The sequence below is a fragment of the Suillus subaureus genome, assembly GCF_016647635.1.
Source record: "Suillus subaureus strain MN1 chromosome Unknown BJ212scaffold_41, whole genome shotgun sequence".
In the NCBI taxonomy this organism is placed as follows: domain Eukaryota; kingdom Fungi; phylum Basidiomycota; class Agaricomycetes; order Boletales; family Suillaceae; genus Suillus; species Suillus subaureus.
The window spans coordinates 290049-312465 of NW_024538597.1; the positions used below are offsets into that span (position 1 = coordinate 290049).

Genomic DNA, 22417 nt, shown 5'->3' on the forward strand with positions numbered 1-22417 from the left:
TGCCTTCGCTCACGGTACATAGCCAGTTCACATACGTTGGCATGGCATGTCCAATAGGCGTGCATCCTTCCAGCCCCCAGTTCCATTGACAGAAAATTTCTCGCACACCGTATGAGAATTTTATCAATGATAACATGTCCAATCTCATGTTCCTGTGTCCGTGAGCTTGGAACTTCCCGCTGCTCAGCCCAGTTGTGCCCCTTCCTTTCTTGCCATAAATCCTTCAAGAACTGAGCCTTTGGCGGTGTCAGAATTGATCATTCACCACCATGTATAGCAGGGAACCTCAGTCGCCAAACGGCCATTATTCGGGAGAGTCCCGCACTGGGTCGTCGGCGCCGACTATCGACGTCTCACTGGCAAGTCCATCTTTGACTACGCTAGCTTGAATGCGCCACTGTGGCCACACCGTCTCTCTGCATCATTCTCAGCGATGGCAGACCAGATAGCAGCTGCGTCACAAGCACTCGCACTTGTTCCTTCCACAGCATTCAGCGGCAATGACATGACGGCTGAGTTTGCGTTGCTCAAGTCGAAACTCGCGTCGATTGAGAGCACACAAGATCGCCTCGCGGCTGAGTTTGCTGCTTTGAAAGAGCAGTTTACGGAGCTGAACACGGATAAGGGACCTGCGTTGGAAGAGTTGGACAAGAAGATCGAGGCACTCAAGAAGATTGTGGAAATTGAGTGCGTTAGTATTCTAGATGAACTATATGGAGGCTGACGTACCTTATCTGTCTATCACAGCCAACAGCGACTTCCTGCGCGTTTGAACAACTCTCGGTGTACAGTTTTGAAGATGGGTCTCAAGGCACCTGTTGGAAACTGATGGCAAGCCACCGCCGAACTTCCCTGCTACTAGGGGAGAATTCGAGCATATTACAAGTCAGTGGAGTTTTATTCCTGGGCTATGAAATGGCCCGCTGATTGCATGGTGTCATTTAGAGGAGCGCTACGAGGCTATTCTCAAGGCTTATGGTCTGCCCATCAAAGGAGACACTGATGCCAAGCGAGAAGCTGTTCGCATATTTGTTGGTATCCCTCAAGATGGGCTCTGAGCATGCAGGAGGAAGGATGCGGACCTTATGATAGCTTTGGTCCATCAAATATGGAAATGTTGGAAGGACTCGGCTTGCTGGACGAGCTTTGGTCACTCTGGAGGCTATTGGAGATTGACTGACCCGAAAATCAACGCAACAACGGGATCAAATCGCGTAGTTATAAGTACAGCTATACCAGAGCATATATCAGTAGACTAAAATCAGTAGAATAAATTACTTGTGGAACTTATCTTTCCTTGTTGTTTGTCCGGTGATCATCTAGTCAGCAGTGCCAGCCAACGTGATATAGTAAGAGCACAAGTCGCTTATCCTTAGCGCCATATACGTCCGAGTCTGTGGTCCGACCGCCCTCCGAAACCTCTTCGCCTCTCACTCTCCGCAGCATGTCTCACGAGTCCATCGAAACCCTACTCAACGCCAATGAGGAGTGGGCGCAAAGTGTAATCAAGGACACATCCAATTTTTTTACTCAGACGGCCACCGGCCAGAGCCCCAAGGTATGCCCATCATACGACCCATTTAACCCCATTTACGAAGATCATTTCAGATTCTTTGGATTGGCTGCTCTGACTCGCGAGTGCCGGAATCCGTCATCACAGCTTCTAGGCCTGGCGATATCTTTGTGCACAGAAACATCGCCAAGTACGTATAAACAGCAATTTATTGAACTCTAAGGCTATGGAGCTCACAACCATCCCTGCAGCCAATTCCACCTCAACGACGATAGCGCACTCTCAGTCCTCATTTACGCTGTCAAAGTAGTCGGTGTTGAACACGGCGAGTTTCTCACTATTCTCATGATGAGGTTTCGATTCTTCCTCTAACGGGTATACGTCGTTAACAGTCGTCCTCGTCGGTCATACCCACTGCGGAGGTGCTGCTGCTTGCCTGAAAGCAGCCAAAGATGCAGCCGCCGACACCGGCGCGTCCCAACCCGACATTCCACTCACGCGCTGGCTAAGCCCCCTCATCGCGCGCGTTCAATCCCTCGACCTCTCCGCGTGCTCTGAAAGTGAAGCGTTGGACAAGGTCGTTGAAACCAATATCATGATGCAGGTCGATAATATCTGCAAGTCGGAACCGATCACCACTGCGTGGGCAGACCCCAATGCCAAGAAAGTCACTGTGCATGGATGGATGTACGACCTCTCCCGTGGACGCATCGATGAGCTCGTCTATCGGGAAGCTCAAGCGTGACGAGAACAGTTGACGGCTCTTCCCATTTTTATACTAGCACTGGCAGTACAAGCTCCAAGCCTTTGCGACAAATTTCCAATTTTTCGACGCGTTCTTTACTAGATTTCCTTTAGAATGACTGTACACGTCAAGGGTGTGGTAGATATTATTTCTAAAGTATACGTGCAGCTAAAGAATTATTTCAAAGTTCAAAGTCAAACATTGCCTCTTTCGTTTTCCCATCATGCACGTAATTGTCTCATCAAGATTTCTGAATCGCTGCTCATGAAGAAATGAAGAATGCGACCTACTGTACTGTGATGCCCACAGTCAATGAAAGTGTGGCAACAGACTTTTCGCAACAACCTTTCTTCCAGACCCTGAGGTAATGATAGTTCCAGCGCCCAGTTTAAATAATCAGATGGAACTTCTTTGACAGCTCGGCGTCCGAGTCGAGACCGGTTATCCTAAGAAGCCGTCCCACTTCGACATGCACAGCAGGAGGCACTACTACTTGCTCCTTCGGATCTTTCCAACGTGGTTGGCAGAAATCAATTGATAGAAACCCAGATGCATCAAATCGGGATCCGACAGCAAAATATTTGGATGTTGTGGTTTACTCCACATCCTACATCTACATAGGTATACTGCAGTTACATTCACGACTTGCTCATACTGAAAATAATGTGTAGGAAAATAACCCTGATTTCTCGCAGCGTGCCGCAGTTTTCGCAATTTCAGAGGGATACTGCTTTAAATAAGCATATACTTGAGCGTTGTACTGCATAGGCGGGCGCCGCCGCCAGAGTCTTTCCTGTTCAGAATCATAGGTTTAAATTTGCCATGTATTCCATCAGGTGGTCAGCATCAGTCTGTGTAAGCCTTCTAGCTACGATGACGAGGCCTGAATAACTTATTCTAGGATAGCTGCATGGAACGTCGAAGGAATGACTCCGAATGATCAAAGTCTTCTAGTCATGATGGGGCATAAATTAGTGCGCGCTGACCGCCTGTTCGTTGGATTAGCTGCTGACTCGCGAGTGCCGGCCTCTGTCATCATCGAATCCATGCCTGGCGCCATCTTTACACACGAGAACATCGCCAACTTGAAGTACGTATTAATCATTCATTTAACTCTAGATACTCGCTATCTCTACAGCTAATTCCACAAGCTCGATAACAACGCTCACTCCGTCCTGACCTATGGTGTCAAAGCAGTTGGTGTCGAACACGGTTAGTCTCTTATAATTCTCATGATAATGCTTCGGCCGCCCCTCTAGTGGGTATACGCTTCCATTAGTTGTTCCAGTCGGTCACAGCGTCTGTGGAGGTGCCAAAGCAGCTATATCTGCTGCCGCGGCCCCCGAGCCCCACGACTCACTCACGCCGCTGGTTGACCCCCCCTCACTTAACTCGTTCGAACCCTCGACCAGATGTGGTGGCCAAGGTCGTTGAAGCCGAGGTCGCCATGCGGGTTGACACAAGTCGGAGTCAATTGTTCCAGGCTTTTAGATCCACGTGTACAATTTCACCTTACTTGGCCTCTGTTCGACCAATTTATCCAGCTTGCCCAGTGTGCAGATATCGCATGTATAAGATGCTATGTACGATCCGCAGTCTAAACATGAACCTAGTCCAAGACTTAGCTTTGACATGGCGTACAAAGCGAACGTCGAACGAACGAAAAAGAAAACTATGCTATGCATTGAACAAAAATCAGACAAATGAGATCCTGTGATATTAGCAGACTACTTGGGAAAGGTGGGGGCAATGTGAACAAGTTAGCTCCAGATCGAAATCAAAGCGAGAACAACGCGTCATATCACGTATGTGCGAGAGCTGAAGCTAGTCCATAGGGTGCATCCGAAGAGAGCTATGTATAAGCCCGAAATGAACGCGGGTAAGTGCGGTTATCAGCAGACAACGCAACATTTCCAGCTGCCACCAGTCGAGTCTCCGTTAGATGCTTCACCACTACGCCCACTGCTCTTCCTTCGGTGATGAGCAGAGGAAGGCACGCCCTCCCTCATAAGCATGCTTGCTCGAGTGGCAGCCTCGAAAACATCATCTACACCCTCAATCTTGAGGGCAGAGCACTCCTTGTAAGCGCGCGCACCAATCATAGATGACACGCGTTCAGCTTCAGCACGCGAGACAAAGTTGCCAATATCAGGAGAATTCGGGGATGGACGCAGGTCGGCTTTACACCCAACGAGTAGAATTGGGATAGTTGGGCCACATATGCTCCGAACTTCTTCGATCCACTAGACAGGACGGATCAGGGATCGACACGCGCGCCAAGAAAACGTGTCGATATAAACCTACTTTTACAGATACGTTATCCAGAGAATCTGGGGTGTCGATAGCAAAAGCAATTAAAATAACATGTGACTTGGAGTAGGACAGTGGTCGTAAACGCTGACGCAGGGGGTGATGAGCAAGCGGAAAGACCCGGAGATGAAATATCAATATCTTACTTCATACTCTTCTTGCCCCCTGCGTGACACAATTAGTTAGATACAAGAGAAGTCTAGTGCAAGAAGAGAAGACACAAACGCAGTATCCCAAAGTGCCAATTGCACAGGTTTACCGTCTAGCCTGATTTCTGCGACGTAGTTTTCAAATATAGCTGAGGGCATCAATGGGTGAGCAAATGCCGGACGACGTGCCTCTCCAAAGAGAGCTTACTCGGTTGCTTGAGATTGAGTTATGCTCAGTAGGCACATGCCACAACGGTGTCTAGGGACTCACATATTCCTTTGGAAATTCTCCCAGTGCAAAAGAGCATAGGAGGGAAGTCTTCCCACAAGCACCTGTGAGTGGTAGCCTAAGTTCAGCCGGGCATGTCCAGAAACAAAGGGCTGCGGTTACGTGCCGTCACCGACGATGACCAGTTTTCTGCGAATCTACGCGAGGCAAACAAAGCGCCGGAATGTGAGACTTGCGAACCAATAGTCGAGCAGAGGAATAAAATATGCATACCGCGTTTTGGGACGACATAAATGTTGCTGGGCTGTGAGCGGTCAGATTATTCGGACTAATGGAAGACGGAGGCAAGCCTGCGCGCTAGCTAGCCGAGATGAAAATCAACAATTACAAGGAGCGTTAGAGAACAAAAAAGTGTATAATGAGTATTGTGATGAGAATGAAGCCCAGGTAAAGAAGAGAGGTGAGAAGCAGAAGAACACGGTGACTGCGTTTGACCGCTGGCTTCTTGCGCGCGGGTTGGGACCACTTATATAAGCCATCACAGCACCGCATCCTCTAGTCTGACCATACAAAACCCAATTGCAGAGGAACCGCAGCCAAATACTACTCACACTAGTACTATACATAGCACCCAGCAAAATCCGTAGAAGCGAAAACGGACTGTACATAGCCTATCATGCTACAAATCTAACTAAAACATACAATATGTACAATATGTAGAATTGTCCAAGACTCGGGTGAATCGAGAAATCAAAACACAAGTAGTTGGTCAACCAAATTACATGAAATCACTGGGCAGCATATGTTGCCTATTATAGCTGTCGTCAACGCAAGACCGAGAGCTTAAAGGTCGAAGCTCACCTTAATCTCCTTCTCAAATTTCTTCGCAACCTTGGAGCGTTGTACCTTCTGTGCTGCGGTAACGAGGCCGCTTTCGGGCGTCCACTCCTCTGACGTCAGAATAACGGCTTCTAGAATCTCCATCGGTTTGAAGCCATTCTTTTTCCCGATAGCATTGCACTCCTTGAGGATGAGATCTTGCACCACTTTATTGGTGCATAAGTCTGATAACTCAGCGCTCGCATCTGCGGGGTTGGACTTGGCTTCGAGAGCATGACGCAGATTTGCCTCATGAGGAATGATGATACCAATAGGTTGTTTGGCTTCAGCATCTGCGTATACACAGATGTTTGCCACAAGGTAGCATGACTTGTACGTCGATTCAAGTTGTTCAAGGGCTATGTACTGAAAAGCAGTAGATCAGGAGACCTGTGGCAGTAGAAGACAACTTAACACACCTCGCCACCTTGCAGCTTGATGAGATTCTTAATCCTGAAATGAATGTATATCAGACGAAGAAGATTGTCCGGGAGGTCAGATTACCTGTCAATCAGAGAAAGAGTTCCATCGGCGTTCCACTGACCGACATCACCAGTCCTAAGCCAACCATCCTTAGTGAAGATCGACTCATCGTTGTTGAGGTCGTCCCGCTTGTAGTATCCTTTGGTGACTGACGGACCCCTGATACAAACTTCTCCCTGGGGAGGATTGTTAGTCGACTTGTAGCCCGCTTCAGGGACATCCAGGAGCTTTATCTCAGCTGAAGGAACAGGCAGTCCAACCGAGCGATATTGCATAAGTTCAGGGGGCAAGATGGCGCACATCCCACAAGACTCAGTCATACCGTAACCTGCCCTCAATTACGTCAATATATTGCAAATCGGCTTGGGAAGTTACGGACCTTGGAGCATAGTGACGAGTGCAATAGACAAGAACTCCTGAGTTTCTTTGCTAAGAGCAGCGCCACCACTCAATGCGAGACGGAGCCGTCCTCCGGTGGCTTGCTTGACGTTATTAAGCACAATATCTGCCAACTGGCTAAGGCCAGGAACTTCAGCCTTCTTGGCCGCCATCGCCCCGTTGAAGATGGTCTTCTTCAGGAAGCCACTGGCGTTAACCTTGCTGGTAATCCCTTACGGATCAGCTCCCACACAGCAGGCACGCCAACCATGATGCTTGGGCGAAACGTAACAATGTCTCCCTTGCATTGGCGTACGGATGCATCTGTAAGGGTCTTCACGCGACCGTAGCCTGTCTTCATGCCGACGAAGAATAAAATAAGCTCCACAATGTATTCAAGGATGTGAGCGAGCGGGAGATACGCCAGGAAAGTGTCGTCGGTAGTAAAATGGTGGCCAAGAAGCGTGTACACAGCACCGACAGAGGCAATGACGTTGCCGTGAGTGAGTACCACACCCTTAGGAGCCCCGGTAGTGCCGCTGGTATACATAATCAGGGCCACGTCGTCTTTGGATGGTCTTCGCTCCTTCAGACCCTCCTTGGATTGCTCCGCGCCAACCTCACGCAGTTCGTCAATGGAGAGAATGACTACGTTTTCCCTGACGTTGCGGATATCATCGAGAAGTGATGACTTGGCGTCACCGTCATAGACTATGAACCTGACCGATGGGGTATTAGGCAGGACATTCTTCAGGGTCGTGAGGAGGTCAGCATTAGTGAAAATACCAACACAGTTAGGCTCGTTCAATGAATGCGTGAGCCCAGATTCGCCAAGGGTATCGTAAGCAGTGGCCACAGGAACTCCAATTGTTGTGCATGCATGAGACATGAGCTGCCAGTTGCCGCTATGCTACGCGTCAGCCATAAGGTTTTCCCGCAGCAAATCAAGCATACCTCGTCTGAGCATAGATATTGAATATGTCGTCCTTCGTGATTTGATGGTGAACAAGGCCTCGTGCAAGAGCTGAAACTCGCTCTTGGACGTCCAGAAAACTGAGATATTTGTAGTCACTGAGCTGGAAATACTTCCAGGTCTTCTTCTCAGTGATTTCCTTTCCATTAACCATCTTCTTTACTTCCTTCTGCTCCTCGTGGATATCGATAATATCACGCCAGCCCACAGCATCTTTCATGCCATGTGTTCGGGCGGCGTAGTCGATGACATCGGGAATGATGTCGATGCCCTCGAATGGTTGAGTTACGAGGTTGTCAGAAGTAATTGCCAGGCGTCGAACTGGATTGCCATCCTCAGTGTCAACCACGACAGAGCCTTGACCAAAGTAGTTGCGTTTGGAGGTCATGATGGATCGCTTGCTTCAGCACAAGTACTAGTACTACACTAGTGCGACTACCCCACGCCAAGTATATTACCCACGTGACACCTTACTCGGCTCCAACCGGAAGACATTGGTGATTCGTCAGCTGCGAAGGTCGGCCTAGCGGAGTTTGGAAAACGGTCTGACGGAGAAGCTGCCTCCAAATTCAAATCGTGCTCGTTTGACGAAATCTCGGGCGAAACTATCTCTCCTTGGGGTCCTTCGGCACGAGCACTTATTTTCTGATGAGACGAGGGGCTCTAACCGCAATTTTATACCCGTGTGTGCCTGGCCCTCCATCTCGATCAGTTGCAGACGACTTCTCCAGACAATCGTCATGATGTGAGTGTACTAACTATCGCACAGTAGTACATCTCTGCATGGTCGTGGAACCTAGGCTGTTCTCGAGTATTTCGCAGGTAAGACATGCGATGAGATTTGTCTCAGGTCGCATTTAGGGGAGAATACGGGGGCCCGTCTGAACTCAGGATCTATGTTTGTTGAATAAACCACTGGCAAGTCCAACACTTATCACATCGCTCTATTCTTGCACCTTGAGTTGTGGTCTAATTCGTTCATCCTTCTACTGAGGTACCAATATACCCAAGCTGTACACATCGCAATGGCTAAGTAGCATCAGGGTGTCTGGGACCCAGTAATTACTGGGGGGAAGTACCAGAGGATGTACTACTGACCGGCAAGAAATCTGCTGACTGGCTCCTGAACTTGAGCCTTGGCAACTTAAACCCCTCGATCATCTTGATTTATTAGAAAATCAGTGCTTTGAAAGAGAGAGTAGATGGGAGGAAAAACCCTGGGGGGATGGATTGGAGACTCACTTGAGACACCGCTTTAGACAGTACACTGAACCCGATACAGAATCGTTTTCAGGACACTGAGCGCGAGCAATATAACGTGGTTCTGTAGATGCCATAAGAATGTCATCCTGGACGGACATAATTTTTGCCTGGCTGTGTGAAAGAAATTTGAACTATGACATTTTTCTGCTGGAGAACGATCTCCGACCCTTATCAGACGATGAAGATGGCAGGCCCCTTTTTATACAAGAATGCCACATCAGTGGACGCAACAATATGACTATTCGATGGAGCAGCGTTTAGAATCCTAGATATTGTTTCAAACCTTGTTCGTCGGAGACAGTAGGCATCAACATATAGGACATGTTCCAAGCCGCAGACCAATTATATCTAGATTCTACGTACATGTTCTAAACCTTGATCATGGACGACGACGACGACACGGATCTACACCAGCTATATCAAACTGCTTGAACCGGTGGAGGACGACGAAATCGAGTTCTGGAGGCACAGATAGCTGCTGCACTTGGTGCAGTCATTTTTCAGGAGCCGAAGAATCGCGCGACGCCGTGAACGCCGACAAGCAAGAAAAGCACTCTTCTAGATATCAATCTAAAACTCAGTCATTGGGTCAGTTTGTACGTGCGGACTTGCAAAAGACAGCGGCATGTTGACACTGAGACTCATCTAGAACACTGTTCTTATCGCTGCGGGAAGTCATCGATGTCATCCATTAGTGGTCAGGACTAGTTTTCTGGGACTAGAAAACGGAGACCTCAGACCCGCTAAGTTGGCCGATGCGGTAATGAAAGTGAGAGTGTGATACATACCAAGAGACGCCATATTTCTCAATCACCTGCCGAGTCGCGTGAGCGTTGGGGAGACCGAAAGCTTAAGGGTGAACTCTCAGAAAACTTCCCAGGTCTAGCAGGAGAAAGGTAATATTTTTGAATGACCAATTCACAGAAGTAGATATATCAGCTACGCCAGGCCCTTGCCTGCCAGTCTTTTACATACTATGAGCTTGCATTAAGCAGTCCCTTTTAGATCCTCAAGAACAGCTCAAAGACCCCAGAACTGACAGAATTATCACGCGGCAGAAGTCATGACATAACTCAGATCAGTAGTACGTTATCCTCGATCAGATATTCGGTCACGGTGTTAGCTGCTACTAGCTAGCACTTACTCAGTTGATATCATATCCTTAGTTACTAGTCTGATTCAGTGTAACCGAGTTGTTCTGCTTAAATCGCCAACCGAACCACATGACCAATTGATGCCATGTCCTTTAATGTTCAGTGAGATTTGGGCAGCTCAAGTGCGAGATATCGTGGAAGTGGTACGACGATGACAGTTCTCTTCTAATACCGTCACAGTCATTTCTTGGCGATGATTAGATTATGAAGATTCAACCTTGAAATGGTGTTCCAGATGCGGTACTGTGGTAGTTGACAGCAACATTTGGCAGCTGCCGTGCAGTCATGCAACAACATTTATGCGATATATTGGCTCATAAAACGTCTAGACTTCAGACTGGCCACTGAACATAAACAAACAGGCCATTAATTGAGTGCTAGTTCCAGGATACGTATAGTACTTAGTACAACAACAACATTAGATGTGTCATCAAAAACTCCGCGTAATAAGCAATTATTTACAAAATAAAACAAGATATCACAGAACGCCATGCATTAGAATGCACCTTTCTCGAAAAGTGGCACAACGAGGTTCTCGCGATTTGTGACATCAACGCCGCGGAAGTACCCTGTACAACAGACCGTGTCAAGCTTGCTGTCAAGAAGGTGAGACTCGGCACTTACTCGGGCTGAGGTAATACCACAGAACGGTCCCCTGCACGAAGTTTTCCAGCGCATGAAGGTATCTTTCCAGCTCGGCATCCACGTCGGCACCGAACGATGGAAGCTGGCTCTTGAACTTAATATAGTCATCCACGCGTTGATTTAACATGTCGGTGAGGATGTTAATGGCTTCCTGCAAGCCGACATCGCGTTCATGCATGATACAGAAGACAAGGTTTTGGTAATCGCCGTCAGCTTGCTCTTTCTGAAGAGGGATAAACAAGTCAGTATGATCTAGTGGTCAATATAGTTTTCCTCACATTAAAAGAACAAAGGTCCTGTTCCAAGAGGAAGTGTGAGCCTGGAAGTCAAAAGATCAAATGAATGAATAACAAACGTTTGGCCATGTCATAAGGTCGGTTGTCGCGTCTGACATCGCTTTGATGATGGGACTTTCAAAGACAACGTCTGGAAGATCCAGGTCAAGAGAATACTCGATCATAGCTAAAGTGACACTTTCAGCAACATGTAAGACCGAGGGGGATGCGAAATATTCTCACCTTCAACAAGAGCGCCGCCGATAGTCGCACGACGCATGAGAACGAATTCGTCAACCGAGGGCATTCGATCTTGAGAACGGTTGCGAGATTGTGTTACTTGAGAGCTACTCCATGCCTCAAATGCCCTAATGAACCTGAACGGGCTTCCGCATCAGAATACAAGTCCTTAAATTACAGCGTTGACTTGCCGATGGTAGGCTCCAACGGTAGATGTCCCACGAAATCGCGTTAGCAAGCTAGATAACACGCATCAGTTACGTCACAGGTTCTAGCAACAAGAACACATACTCGTACAGCATTGCAGCATATGGATATTGTGGGCGGGAACTGTCTGGGTTTGTGTAAACACTAACGGAGATGTCGTGTCCAGCTTGCACTGCGTCAGGTTTTGACTGGAGGTCGCCTTCATCAGAAAGATCGTCGGTCTAAAATTCAGAATGTGAGTTGATAGAACTACATGAATCACGACTAGCTTGTGCACCGAAAAAGCCCAAAAAAAGAACATGATACAAGTCTCAAGATGCATGGAGTCAGCATCTGGAAAGCTTAATGCAGCAAAGAGATCGAATTTGCCGTAGTTGAGGAACTTTGACTTGTTCCTATCGTTGTACACACTTATTCTAAAATTTTGTGTTAGAGCAAAGTATAAGTCATGGACAGCGAATGATACACACTGGTTAAACCATGAACGCGCTGCACGGTCGGCCTCGGCCTGGTGGGGATTGACTCTGAGCTCGCAGACCCGGCCAGTGATGGCGGCCAGATCCTGAAGGTAAAATTGCGGCGGAAGGGATTCGTATCGTTGCATGATGATTATGGGAACAGTGTTGCACAGAATATACAGCTCAGACTTGCTGAGAATGGGTGCTTGGGTTACAATGGAGGAGGAGAGAAGATCTGGCCCTTCTTATTTAAAACTGAAAGGGAGGGGTCTTCATCAGTCCTATCCGAAGCTGGACTTAAACGAAAGTGTATAAAAAAGACATAAATTGAGGAGGCGACGCCCACATGCATCATCGTCGCTAGTATATCACGAAACATATACACGTGAAGGATGACCCATTGGCACCCTTGATTGATTTCGAAAATCGGCAACTGGTCGGTGTCTTGGAGATAAGAAGAGTGTAAAGCCTGCTGACATGTCAGCTGGTTCTAACTGGTTTGAGTGGTGCTCAAACGAGGATGGATGAGGAAATTCTGAGATATCTTTGATTGCGAGGGGCACGGAACGACTCACCGAAAATGTCTACGACGTTTGACCCGGGACGTCTAGGTTCACGTTGTCTTGTAATGCAAGATGCTTTATCTCATTCTTTGATCTCCTTGATGGATTAAAGGAGATCGGCGACCTGACTCTCCTTCGCATTGTGTAGTGTTGTCACCTGGCAAGGAATCTAGATCTAAGGGTTGGTGACGGGAATAGAAGTGTGGGTCCGACTTCTGCAACTTGAAGCGCGGATGCTGACAAGTGCTCGGTTGTGCTTTGCGCCGCATTATAGCGAGAAAGACAAGGGACAGCGCCAACCGACCAGACTTTCATTAACGATGTGTGAACGGCATGAGAAGAACACGAGGCAGCAACGTGCCGCCAGCGTGGTTTTAGAGCCTTCTTTTCGGTGAACAAGTACTAGTAGTGCAATCTTCACACTAATACCAGACGACGAAGCACTCTGATCTCAGAGGTCCATAACGTCGAGACTCGTCTTCGGAAGTTGCTGTGACTGTACCAATCGAACCATTGTTCCGAATGCCGATTTCCCACTGGGCAAATATACCGGAATATACATGAAGCTCGGTCGGCGGCCAGTCGGACCTCCCTGCCGCACCAAATATCTCGTCGCTAACAGACCCAGTGTAACAGCGCGCCGGTGCACCACGCATGTATACGGATAATAATATTATCACTCTAGGCTGCAAGCTGCATTGAATTTTTAGATTCCAAAAATGTGGGGTACACACGCTTTGCATCCGTCGGTACTTACTAGTTGGCCTGCCTGCCGTCATCTATGACGATGCCCGAGTACAAGGATTAGATATGATTATTACGAGCGTCAGGATTCGAGACTCGGGGTCTCGGACAGAGATCGATCTGTGCCAAATCCGTATGGTCACCTTGTCTTTTGGGTCAGGGCAGCAAAATACAGATTGATGATGACCTCGACACCTTTGCCGATTCCGACTGTCATCGCCCTGGTCAGTAAAGATCTTCCGTAGCAGAGTGATCAAACTAAGCTGCGTTTGGTCCTCTTCCACATCATCCCGATCGGTGGGTGACCGGTAACGACTGGCGGCGTGAATATGTTGTATGCTTTTGCCCCTTCTAGCCTTTACATCTCTGTTTTATCGTTATTTGATCCGTTCATTTTCAGCTCGAACGATGTGCATCGTATCCCGCCAGACACGGGTCTCATATCGAGGGTACTAGAGACGGCATAGGGGTTTGTCTGCATGCATACCGCGTGTCCAGTTGCCAGCAGCAATGAACGTTGGTCTGTGTGCGGTATGAAGGCTCCCTTTCCTCGAAATGTTTTAGTCTCTGCCGCAGATCTATGAATCTATTAGTTCAAACGCTCATGGAAATAAGGTGTTTTTACCACATTCATCTGCTTCGGTGTCGTCGCCCAGCGAACCACTTGTGGCCAAGAGCACTGCGGAAAGTTCGGGAAGAACTCTGAGCAACTGAAATATGAAATCATATCCGATCCGGTCAAGCCCTTCTTCGACGATTTTCGGCCTGGAAAGACTTCCTTCTATAGTGTACAAACACCATTTCTCCGCGATTAAATATCGAGAACGTTGCCCAATCTAATATTACCGAGGAGCTGAATCTCGTGAAACAAAGCGTTGAACTCCCGAGCGCTGAGCTGTGAGAACAAGTAGCAACACATCGCCCACTTGCCGCCACATCACACGTATGGACATCTTACCTGAAACCATGATGCATGGCCAGTCAAAGTGTTTGTGTGTCCACTAACACACAGCAACTTACTAGTACAAAGTCGAATGCCCAACCAACTTTAACTTGGGTCCATTACTTGATCATGTTTCGGGATTCAACACGCTATCTGCCGGTTAGTGCTGAGCACTGGAACACGATAAAATAACGCGCGATGAGTCCGGCAGATCAATCATGATCCAACCAATCTATCTCAATGATCTTAGCGGGTTTCGCCACCATCAGTTAGTGATGATACGGTTCATTGACGACGGTCTAGCCGGCTATGCATTTGGTGCGTTCCGACGCTATCAGAATCCTTTCCTTGTGCTCAGTCCCACTTCTCAATAATGCAACAAGATACGAGCTTGTATTCTAGTGTCAGGTGTTTGGGAACGTTTTATCATCATATATCTGCGATCAGCCCGGTATTGGCTGGGCGTGGATCGCGCCACCCCCGCTGCCTCGCATACCATGACAAGGTATATTACTACTTAACCGGCAACGGGCCTTGGGGAAATTGAAAGAAGGATGTCCCTGACAGAACGACTTTCGGTCACCTGCAGCAATATACATACATAGTGGTAGAAGTGAGCCTATCCTGCGGTGCAGCGGTGTCAGTCTCATGTTCGATGGACAGTGATACTTAGCTCACCAATGAGGTTCTATGTGTCATCTATATTGAGAATGAAAGGAAACATAATAATGAAGGAAAAGCTGTGAGCACGTCAGGGCATGTCAGGGCCTCTATAACGACGTCAGTCATATCAGGCAGATTGAGAAATGAAAACTTTATATTCGGCCCATCTAGTACGCTTTAGCATGCCATTTTAAATAAGCCCGGGTACCAAAATACCTCGGCATGGAAGAGGTTACTGGAAGTCACCTATATTCACCACGCAGATGACCTGCTCTCGAAGAATGTATATCGCATACATGCATGATTTTCGGGACCGGCGGCCTAGTTTTCTTGCCGGACATGGACGTGGGGATAAGGCACCTACTCTGTCCAGAAATTATTGACGATCGGCCGCAAGGATTAGCAGGAAGTAATTGATGTCGACTAATGCTGTATTTGAGATTATTAGCTGATGAATAAAGTGCCCTGTCATTCGTGGACAATATCCATCAAACCTCAAGGTCCTAATTTCCGCCAGAGTGCATGCCTGCTTGGGCAACTTGTAACCAAATGACGAAGGATGTCAATGGTCAAGAGTCCTCGGGTATTTTCAATCGTTTGCAGAAAGGGTCCGAGAAGGCTCCAAGACTTACTGTTAAATTTTGGGCGGGGCCCGTCCCAGCCATGACCCTGCAGAGCACTCACATAACTATCGGGCTAGTTGATCTGTCGAACCTCGGGTTGGACCGAAGTTGCGTAAATCATAACAAACGAACTGTGTAAACGCCCACAGCAGGACAACACAATGAACACCGAGTAGGCGCAGTGCTCGATATATGATTAGCCCGTTCCGTACTAGGCAGTTGCAGCATAGGCATTCTGAGAATGCGCAACATCGCAGATGTTCTGACGGGGCCAATTCCCTACCCTGAAAATTCTCCGTTATCGTCTGGAACACCTTGAACTTGCCAATTCTTCATCGGGGAATCTGCACAAGCAGCTGTCATGAAATTCACCTGAAATATACCTTGATTACAGTTTCCAGGAGAACTGCCGTATAATCCGTTTCCTACGGAAGGGTTGTATTCCATTGGTGGTCGAAAAAAGCTGGAGGTCGTTGCAGGTAATACGGTGAAAGTGGACAACATATGTAGACTGGCACTTAACTGCAACTTCAACGTATGGTTCAAACAAACATCATAAGAACGTATCACATTGTGCGACAAAAGTTTACTATGCAACGACGCAAAAAAACCAAGTGGGCTACTTGGCGGCCTCGGCCAACCTTTGCTCTGCCTCTTTGAAGTTGATGACGTTCCAAATTGCAGTGAGGTACTACATGCATGTCAGCCGTAATCCTCGAACAAAGAAAGGGACACATACATCTACCTTGACATTTTGGTACTGTGAAAGGAGAAAAGTGAATATGAAAGATAAAACAATTATTTGCCAGATCATTGCATACCTGTAAGTAAAAAGCCTGTGAACGGATGACGTCAGTGTACTGTCATAGGTTAATGACTAGTCACACTTACATGCTCCCAAATGTCAACGCCGATAATGGGTGTATGAGCTGCGTAAATAGGTCAGGGGATATCCAGTCAGACTTCGGTGTCCACGTACAAAGTAAGGGATCTTGGTTGGCGGTCGTGACGATCTCAAGCATGTCGGTGGTAGAGTTGTAGCCCTTTGCACGTCAATGTCAACAATATGAATCATGCGACCTGTAAGATATCTTACGAGCCATCCCCATCCACTGCCCTGGATAGCTGCTGTGGCAGCATTGAACTTTTTCTTAAATTCTTCCACAGATCCGAAGTCACGTTCGATGGCTTTTTTCAGAGGACCGTCGGAAAGGTTGCCACCGTCAGCATTGGCGGGCGAAAGATTCTTCCAAAACAACGAATGGTTGATGTGGCCTAGACGGTATGAAGTCAAGCTTTCAAAATAAGAAGCCTTGAACCCTACCGCCGCCGTTGAATTTCAATGCTGACTGTAAGGCAATCTTCTCCCTGACGGAAGGTGACTGCGCATAAGATTGCTCTGCAGCATTAAGTCCATTGACATAGGTCTGATGATGTTTAGTGTGATGGAGTTTCATTATTGCCTCGGAGATGTATGGCTCAAGGGCCTAAACCATTAAGCTTCAGGTGCATCCTCCGTGCTCGTATATGAAAAGACACTAACATTGTAAGCATAAGGCAGGTCCGGAAGAGTGTGGAGAGACATTCTGGTCGCGGGAGCGGCGAACGCACGAGCCAGAGAGGGCCGCAGAGCAGATTTTGCGATGGACAACATATTGAGCATTCAGGTGAGTTGCAAGTGAGAGCTCCCACGGACTCCATAGCGTAAGGCCCAGCTGCTGACTAAGACGAGCTTACGCTTGACTTTCTCTCAGGGAGTCTCCACTACTAGTCTCAGGCTGTCTCAGACTCACTCACGTTAATACGCCTATGATGATCAAGCTCTGTGACGATCAAGCTGGGCATCACAAGTTTTGAGCGCCACGCTACTCGTCGTAATGCAACAAACTTCGACTTTAGATAAGCATCAAATGCATGCAAGGTGAATGACTCCTATCGTTGCGACAAGATATCATGCAGCGTAGGCCTCCGACCTCCCAAACCAGCAAATTACCTTGCAATCTTGGCAATTTGTTGGTGGTCCAACTATATATGAGATAGGTGTTTGAAAATTTGTACTAACGGAATGCCCTGATCACCTTCGACGACGTTACTAATCTCCTCGAAGCATTTATCGACAGCCCTCGCCACCCACACAAGACTCTCCGAAAACACAAATGCCCGAGGAAGACATAAATATGGTACATAATTTTACAGCTTTTACAGCTTTTGATGCTCATTTCGTGTTCTTATTTCCCTCAATTCGCTTTGCTGTCCAACCCCTCCAAGTCCATAGCAGTTCCACTGCCGTATTCTTGACCAGCCCGTCTGGCAATTCCTTGCCGCGGCCAGTCAGTAATATTCTATATATATATATCCGGTTTCCGCAAGGTGGTCTGAACGGTTGCCACCATCTCTATTGCTTCCCGCCTTTCACTCCTCATACCTAACATGGATTTCGATGACGGCGTGACGTGCGTTAGCGGGCCATAATTTTTTGGCGAGCACATCAATCCATGTAAGTATTATATGCGTGATAATGGTGTTTCTGCAGCAGGGTGATAGTAACTGTGTGGAACTTTGTTTCCTCCCTCACCGTTGTCCTGCCAGTACATGTGTACCGCACATCTGTACTGCTCTGGTGGGGCGCCTGTCCCTGTGTTCTCTTCGGATTCGCTTTCACTCGTCTGTGTGCATTTCCACTTATTCAAACTTGCCTGGGCTTGTCCCCGTTCATTTACACCAGCTGCCACACATTGTTGCTCGTCCCTCCTCGAGCATCTGCATCTGCCGTCACTTATATTTGTTTGTCCTTACTCATTTGCACCGTCGTCCCTCATTCTCTCGTTTATACCCGCCGCTATGTATTGCAGATTGTCTGCACTTCCTCCGCACATGCCGCTGCTCATTGATAGTTATATGCACGATCAAGAATGGTAGATGGTGCGTGCTATAGAATATATTGATTTTAAAGTTTAGATTTATGTTCTTCGTAGATCTAAGGTCTAGACATACATGTATACGAGTTAAAAGGTTTCATTAATCAACTGTTTTAGCCATCTCTGTGCGATCCCTCTTCTATGTCTCAAATTAATTTGATTTAATTTATTCAAATCTCTAGTGAATAGATGCACCGCCGTAATCTTGTGAAAGACGATACCGTATATCATGACATCCATGTTACAGGCGGTTACATTCGTGAAAAGCCGAATTGCTCTTTGAACTTCAGTGACAATGCACTCGAATCAATTTTAAGAATTTACTAGTGTAATTTCTACTGATTAACAAGTGACAGATGTAGCCTTGAGGCCTGAACACTAACCAGCGAGTTATGCATACTCCACAACTCCATCAGAATCAAGGTGACCTCCATCTAACCAAGTGCGCAAGATACGCCGCAGACCAAAGCTGTTCAATATGTCCTATCGTCCAAAGTAAGGAATCTGTGGTTCTGGCGGCGACACCCTAAGCTAGATTTGAGAGTTCCAGCGAAGTTCCAGAAGGAAAGAACCAAGTAGATTATACTGCGGTGGTAGAACACATAGGATCGAAAGCCAGGAACTAAACCACCGAGGTCCGAGACGGATCATAATCGTACATTGAAGATCCGCTAGTATTAGTCCCGGCAATAGACGAAATGCTCTTTTCATCATAGATAACATTACGAACTTTCTACTGTGACAAGCTCCATGTAGTTACCTGCGTTACTCTTCCACATGCAGCACTCCGACACGGACGAAGGAAGACTGGAAATATTACGATCCTGGAAAGAAAGTTTCAAACACTCTCACCTCAAGTGCTTTGCGAGCTTGTGCATATCAGTTTAACTCTATTACCAAGGCCTCAGAATGAGCATGGAGTTATGTTCGATCTGGTGACTCTGCTCACACCATGGGTTCTATTAAGACATAGTGATGCTTGGATTGACTCTTGAGGAGGATATGGCATCGTCCGACATGCTTACAAGCTCTGTGCGTTCAAAAAGTGAAGTCAGACATGTGCACGATTACATTGACAGATGGACACTATATTCCTTATCTCGCACATCTGATCTTTTAGTTCTAACTCGTAGTGCAACACTTACACCACGCAGAATAGACACAGACAAATATTGTGTGTGCGTAGCAAGCATCCATGCAAGAAAACCATCGATAGTCTAGACATAATGCACGAGGCAGCAATTGGGAAGGGAGTACCGCCTCTTGACAAATCTTAAACCGTTTGAATATCATACGTAGTAGACTCGAAATGCGCGCGAGTGAAAGTCATTGATATCGTCCACATGAACAGATAGACATACCCTATCAAATACTACGGCGACAGGGGACCACATGTAAAACACAAGCAGTTACTGTGAGGTGAGTGACCGTTGACAGTTGTAACCAACAACAGCTATTGCATACGCAGATTCATGATATCGCGGGTGGTACAATTTATTGTAGAATAAGACATGTTTGTATATCGCGAAGGATGTTGTGAGGTGGGCAATCTGTAGCGCCAAAGATTCGAGGAGATGTGCTGGCCATGAGGTGTTTTGAGAGACGCAATATCATTCTGAATATGAAGATTGTTAATAAAATAAAGATACCGGACCCGAGAGAAACCGAATTTGAAAGGACGTCAAACAACTTTCGAGACGACACAGACTACCACAGGCTATATGGATCCATCACGCATTCATAATATTCATCGGCGCGTCGTTGCATCAACATTGCAACTGTACAGTTTCTCCAGAGGGTTCCCACGGATCGGTGCGTACGTGTTTGAGCCTCCCGCTAACGTCAAACCAGAGACCATCGAACTCAATGTCACGTACTTGTCAAATGACACATTCTCTAACTACACATTCATACATTCTAGTACAAGTTACAGAACTTCGCGCAGCCACAAGTTTAATTCACCGCCTCGGATCTAGGGACGAAGCTCATCAAGTTATCCCCGTTCGCGAGCCACCACTTTTCTGCCTCCTCATCCGCATCGTATCCATATTGGATGTCGCTCTTCGTCTTATCAGCCCACTGGTTTGCATTGCCTGCTAGCACAGAGGTGCTCTCCTCGCCGCGCGCGACGCGGAACGTGTCCTCCATGGCCGCGCGCATCTCGCGATCACGAGCTTCTTGTTCTGGCCCGTCGGGATGGTGGAAGATGTCACGGTTTAGACTTGAGGACCTCTGTGTTGCGGTAGCACGGTCGTACCGGAGAGCTTGGTAGGCATAGAGCAGCGGCGTAATCTGCGAACGATCCGAGCAGTGCGAGAATATGTTGCCTAGGACAGCGGCATCTTCAATCTAGAGAAGTCTATGTCAGCACTTGGTTTGCTGTTGACACTCCTCCTTACCGCCATGGCTGACCCTTGCGCGCGGTACGGCTAGGGGGATATGACACTCAGCATACGCTATTTTGATCAAGAATTCACACAAACCAGCATTGGGTGGCATGAGTCACCCAACAAGGCCAACTTGCCATCCTTGTGAATCCAAGAAGGTAGTGGGTCTCGGTCCATCAATTTCCAATCGAGCGTTGACGGAACAAGTGCTAGAAGCTTTTGGATACTGCGTCCCGTGTCACCAGTTAGCGTAACACGATGGGCCCAACAAAATGGAGTCACTGACACAATGTTCCACCCTTTGTAACTCTCTTTCATTCTTTCCACATTACCTTTAGCAGTCCACGATTCCACGCCCTCTTCAGCTTCATCAGGGTGCATCATGACGAGGTTATACTCTTTCTTGGCACGCTGTGTAGCTCTCGTATTAGCTCCCATCATTGACTATGTTTGACCGAACTGCTTACAATATTATAGCCGACGATATGACCTCTAGGGCCCATCCATATAATTGATTCCGTATTCTCCACCAGTGATTTCAGATCATCATCCTGCAGGAGCTTCTCGGTCGGGATCAGGGCTCTGTAAGCAGCATCTCCAGTAACCCTGGGTTCATCGGGCCCACCGACAACATACTCCCGAGTAATACTTTTGAGCCCGTCGGCGCCAATGAGTACGTCAGCAGATACGACTTCCCCAGATGCAAGAGTCACACTAGGTTTTGACGGGTCCACAGATACAACACGACAATTGACACGTATGTTACAGTGTGGTTCAACTGCCACATAGAGCATACGGTGGAAATCAGCTCGCTGATTTGACTTGGTCAGGTGAAATCGATGCATCAGGGAGAAGACTCAACGTGTATGTGGTAATAAGGGGAACCGTATGCCTTAACGAACGCCTCCCCGAATAGCGTGAAGCCCACGACCTCATCATTCTTCCCTGGAGATCAACGTTAATCAAGAACGCCACGACATTTAATCGCAACTCACACCGTCTAATGCTCAAATTCTGTGGTTTAACACCAAGTTCCTCGAGCTGTGGGCCGAGACCCCAACGCTTTAAGAGACGCGAGACGTTGGGACTGGCTTGAATGCCAGCGCCCACGTCACCGATGGCGGGCGCTGCTTCAAGGATGGTGACTTTGTGACCTGCCTGTGCGAGGCAGTATGCAGCGGCGAGACCTCCCAGGCCACATCCTATGACTACGATGTCTAGGGGTAGGGAAGCTCGCCTTCCATTGTATAGATGGTCAGCCTGAGACATTCAGCAGGTCAGTGCATAGTCCAGTGTTGATCGGTCCTGCATTGTCACTAACTGTTTGAGATTCCTTAGCGTCCATATCACACAAGGGCTTGAAGGATCAGGGATGATAGAAGGGGGACTGAGGTGTACGTGTGTGGAAGATTGTTATAGGCTGTGAAGGAGGATATACTATTCTGCCGGTATATCGTCACCGAGTCGGTTCCCCTCAGTAGACTATTAAAATACTCAGATCAGGTCATATTAGTTCAATTCGCGTCAGTCTTCGCTGGCTAGTCGTTTCTCTTCCCTTGGCAGTAGATTCTGCCTCTTCAGGAGTACTGTCTGATCTGAGCATCGGCCCTTCGAAATGGAGGCGGAGACTTACTATGCCTTCGCAGTCGCTGGCCCAGCTTCCTTCAAGTTGAGG

At 47.6% G+C, this 22417-nt stretch overlaps 7 protein-coding genes across 7 annotated transcripts; 2 read left to right on the forward strand and 5 right to left on the reverse strand.

Annotated features, from left to right (window-relative positions):
- Positions 1–505: 505 nt before the first annotated feature.
- Positions 506–829, forward strand: BJ212DRAFT_1281386 (uncharacterized protein; the record flags this gene model as incomplete). Its single annotated transcript, XM_041331615.1, has 2 exons — positions 506–687; positions 748–829. 2 exons carry the CDS (start codon positions 506–508, stop codon positions 827–829), a joined length of 264 nt encoding a protein of 87 aa, XP_041188312.1.
- A 457-nt stretch (positions 830–1286) lies between these two features.
- BJ212DRAFT_1590313 (carbonic anhydrase) lies at positions 1287–2258 on the forward strand (the record flags this gene model as incomplete). The annotated part of the gene is made up of 4 exons (XM_041342485.1): positions 1287–1560; positions 1611–1703; positions 1765–1826; positions 1867–2258. The coding sequence occupies exons 1-4, from the start codon at positions 1445–1447 to the stop codon at positions 2256–2258; spliced, it is 663 nt and encodes a 220-aa protein (XP_041188313.1). The 5' UTR covers positions 1287–1444.
- A 1546-nt stretch (positions 2259–3804) lies between these two features.
- BJ212DRAFT_1385824 (ras family-domain-containing protein) lies at positions 3805–5442 on the reverse strand. The gene is made up of 8 exons (XM_041336818.1): positions 5220–5442; positions 5113–5143; positions 4989–5050; positions 4926–4932; positions 4794–4866; positions 4715–4733; positions 4563–4655; positions 3805–4501 (listed from the first exon to the last, which is right to left on the reverse strand). The coding sequence occupies exons 1-8, from the start codon at positions 5235–5237 to the stop codon at positions 4151–4153; spliced, it is 654 nt and encodes a 217-aa protein (XP_041188314.1). The 5' UTR covers positions 5238–5442; the 3' UTR covers positions 3805–4150.
- On the reverse strand, positions 5443–8078 carry BJ212DRAFT_1385832 (long-chain-fatty-acid-CoA-ligase). Its single transcript, XM_041336819.1, has 7 exons — positions 7641–8078; positions 6938–7591; positions 6688–6908; positions 6330–6636; positions 6245–6278; positions 5808–6191; positions 5443–5755 (listed from the first exon to the last, which is right to left on the reverse strand). The coding sequence occupies exons 1-7, from the start codon at positions 8045–8047 to the stop codon at positions 5735–5737; spliced, it is 2028 nt and encodes a 675-aa protein (XP_041188315.1). The 5' UTR covers positions 8048–8078; the 3' UTR covers positions 5443–5734.
- A 2493-nt stretch (positions 8079–10571) lies between these two features.
- BJ212DRAFT_1449219 (isoprenoid synthase domain-containing protein) lies at positions 10572–12047 on the reverse strand (the record flags this gene model as incomplete). Its single annotated transcript, XM_041338662.1, has 8 exons — positions 10572–10645; positions 10701–10944; positions 11077–11183; positions 11240–11373; positions 11428–11475; positions 11528–11664; positions 11721–11859; positions 11914–12047. 8 exons carry the CDS (start codon positions 12045–12047, stop codon positions 10572–10574), a joined length of 1017 nt encoding a protein of 338 aa, XP_041188316.1.
- A 3608-nt stretch (positions 12048–15655) lies between these two features.
- Positions 15656–17107, reverse strand: BJ212DRAFT_1385900 (Mn superoxide dismutase). Its single transcript, XM_041336820.1, has 8 exons — positions 16981–17107; positions 16762–16924; positions 16534–16712; positions 16417–16480; positions 16329–16366; positions 16259–16273; positions 16177–16197; positions 15656–16128 (listed from the first exon to the last, which is right to left on the reverse strand). The coding sequence occupies exons 1-8, from the start codon at positions 17098–17100 to the stop codon at positions 16057–16059; spliced, it is 672 nt and encodes a 223-aa protein (XP_041188317.1). The 5' UTR covers positions 17101–17107; the 3' UTR covers positions 15656–16056.
- A 3201-nt stretch (positions 17108–20308) lies between these two features.
- BJ212DRAFT_1281530 (FAD/NAD(P)-binding domain-containing protein) lies at positions 20309–22011 on the reverse strand (the record flags this gene model as incomplete). Its single annotated transcript, XM_041331625.1, has 7 exons — positions 20309–20704; positions 20755–20784; positions 20839–20968; positions 21029–21153; positions 21210–21554; positions 21605–21687; positions 21738–22011. 7 exons carry the CDS (start codon positions 22009–22011, stop codon positions 20309–20311), a joined length of 1383 nt encoding a protein of 460 aa, XP_041188318.1.
- Between the last annotated feature and the right edge of the window lie 406 nt (positions 22012–22417).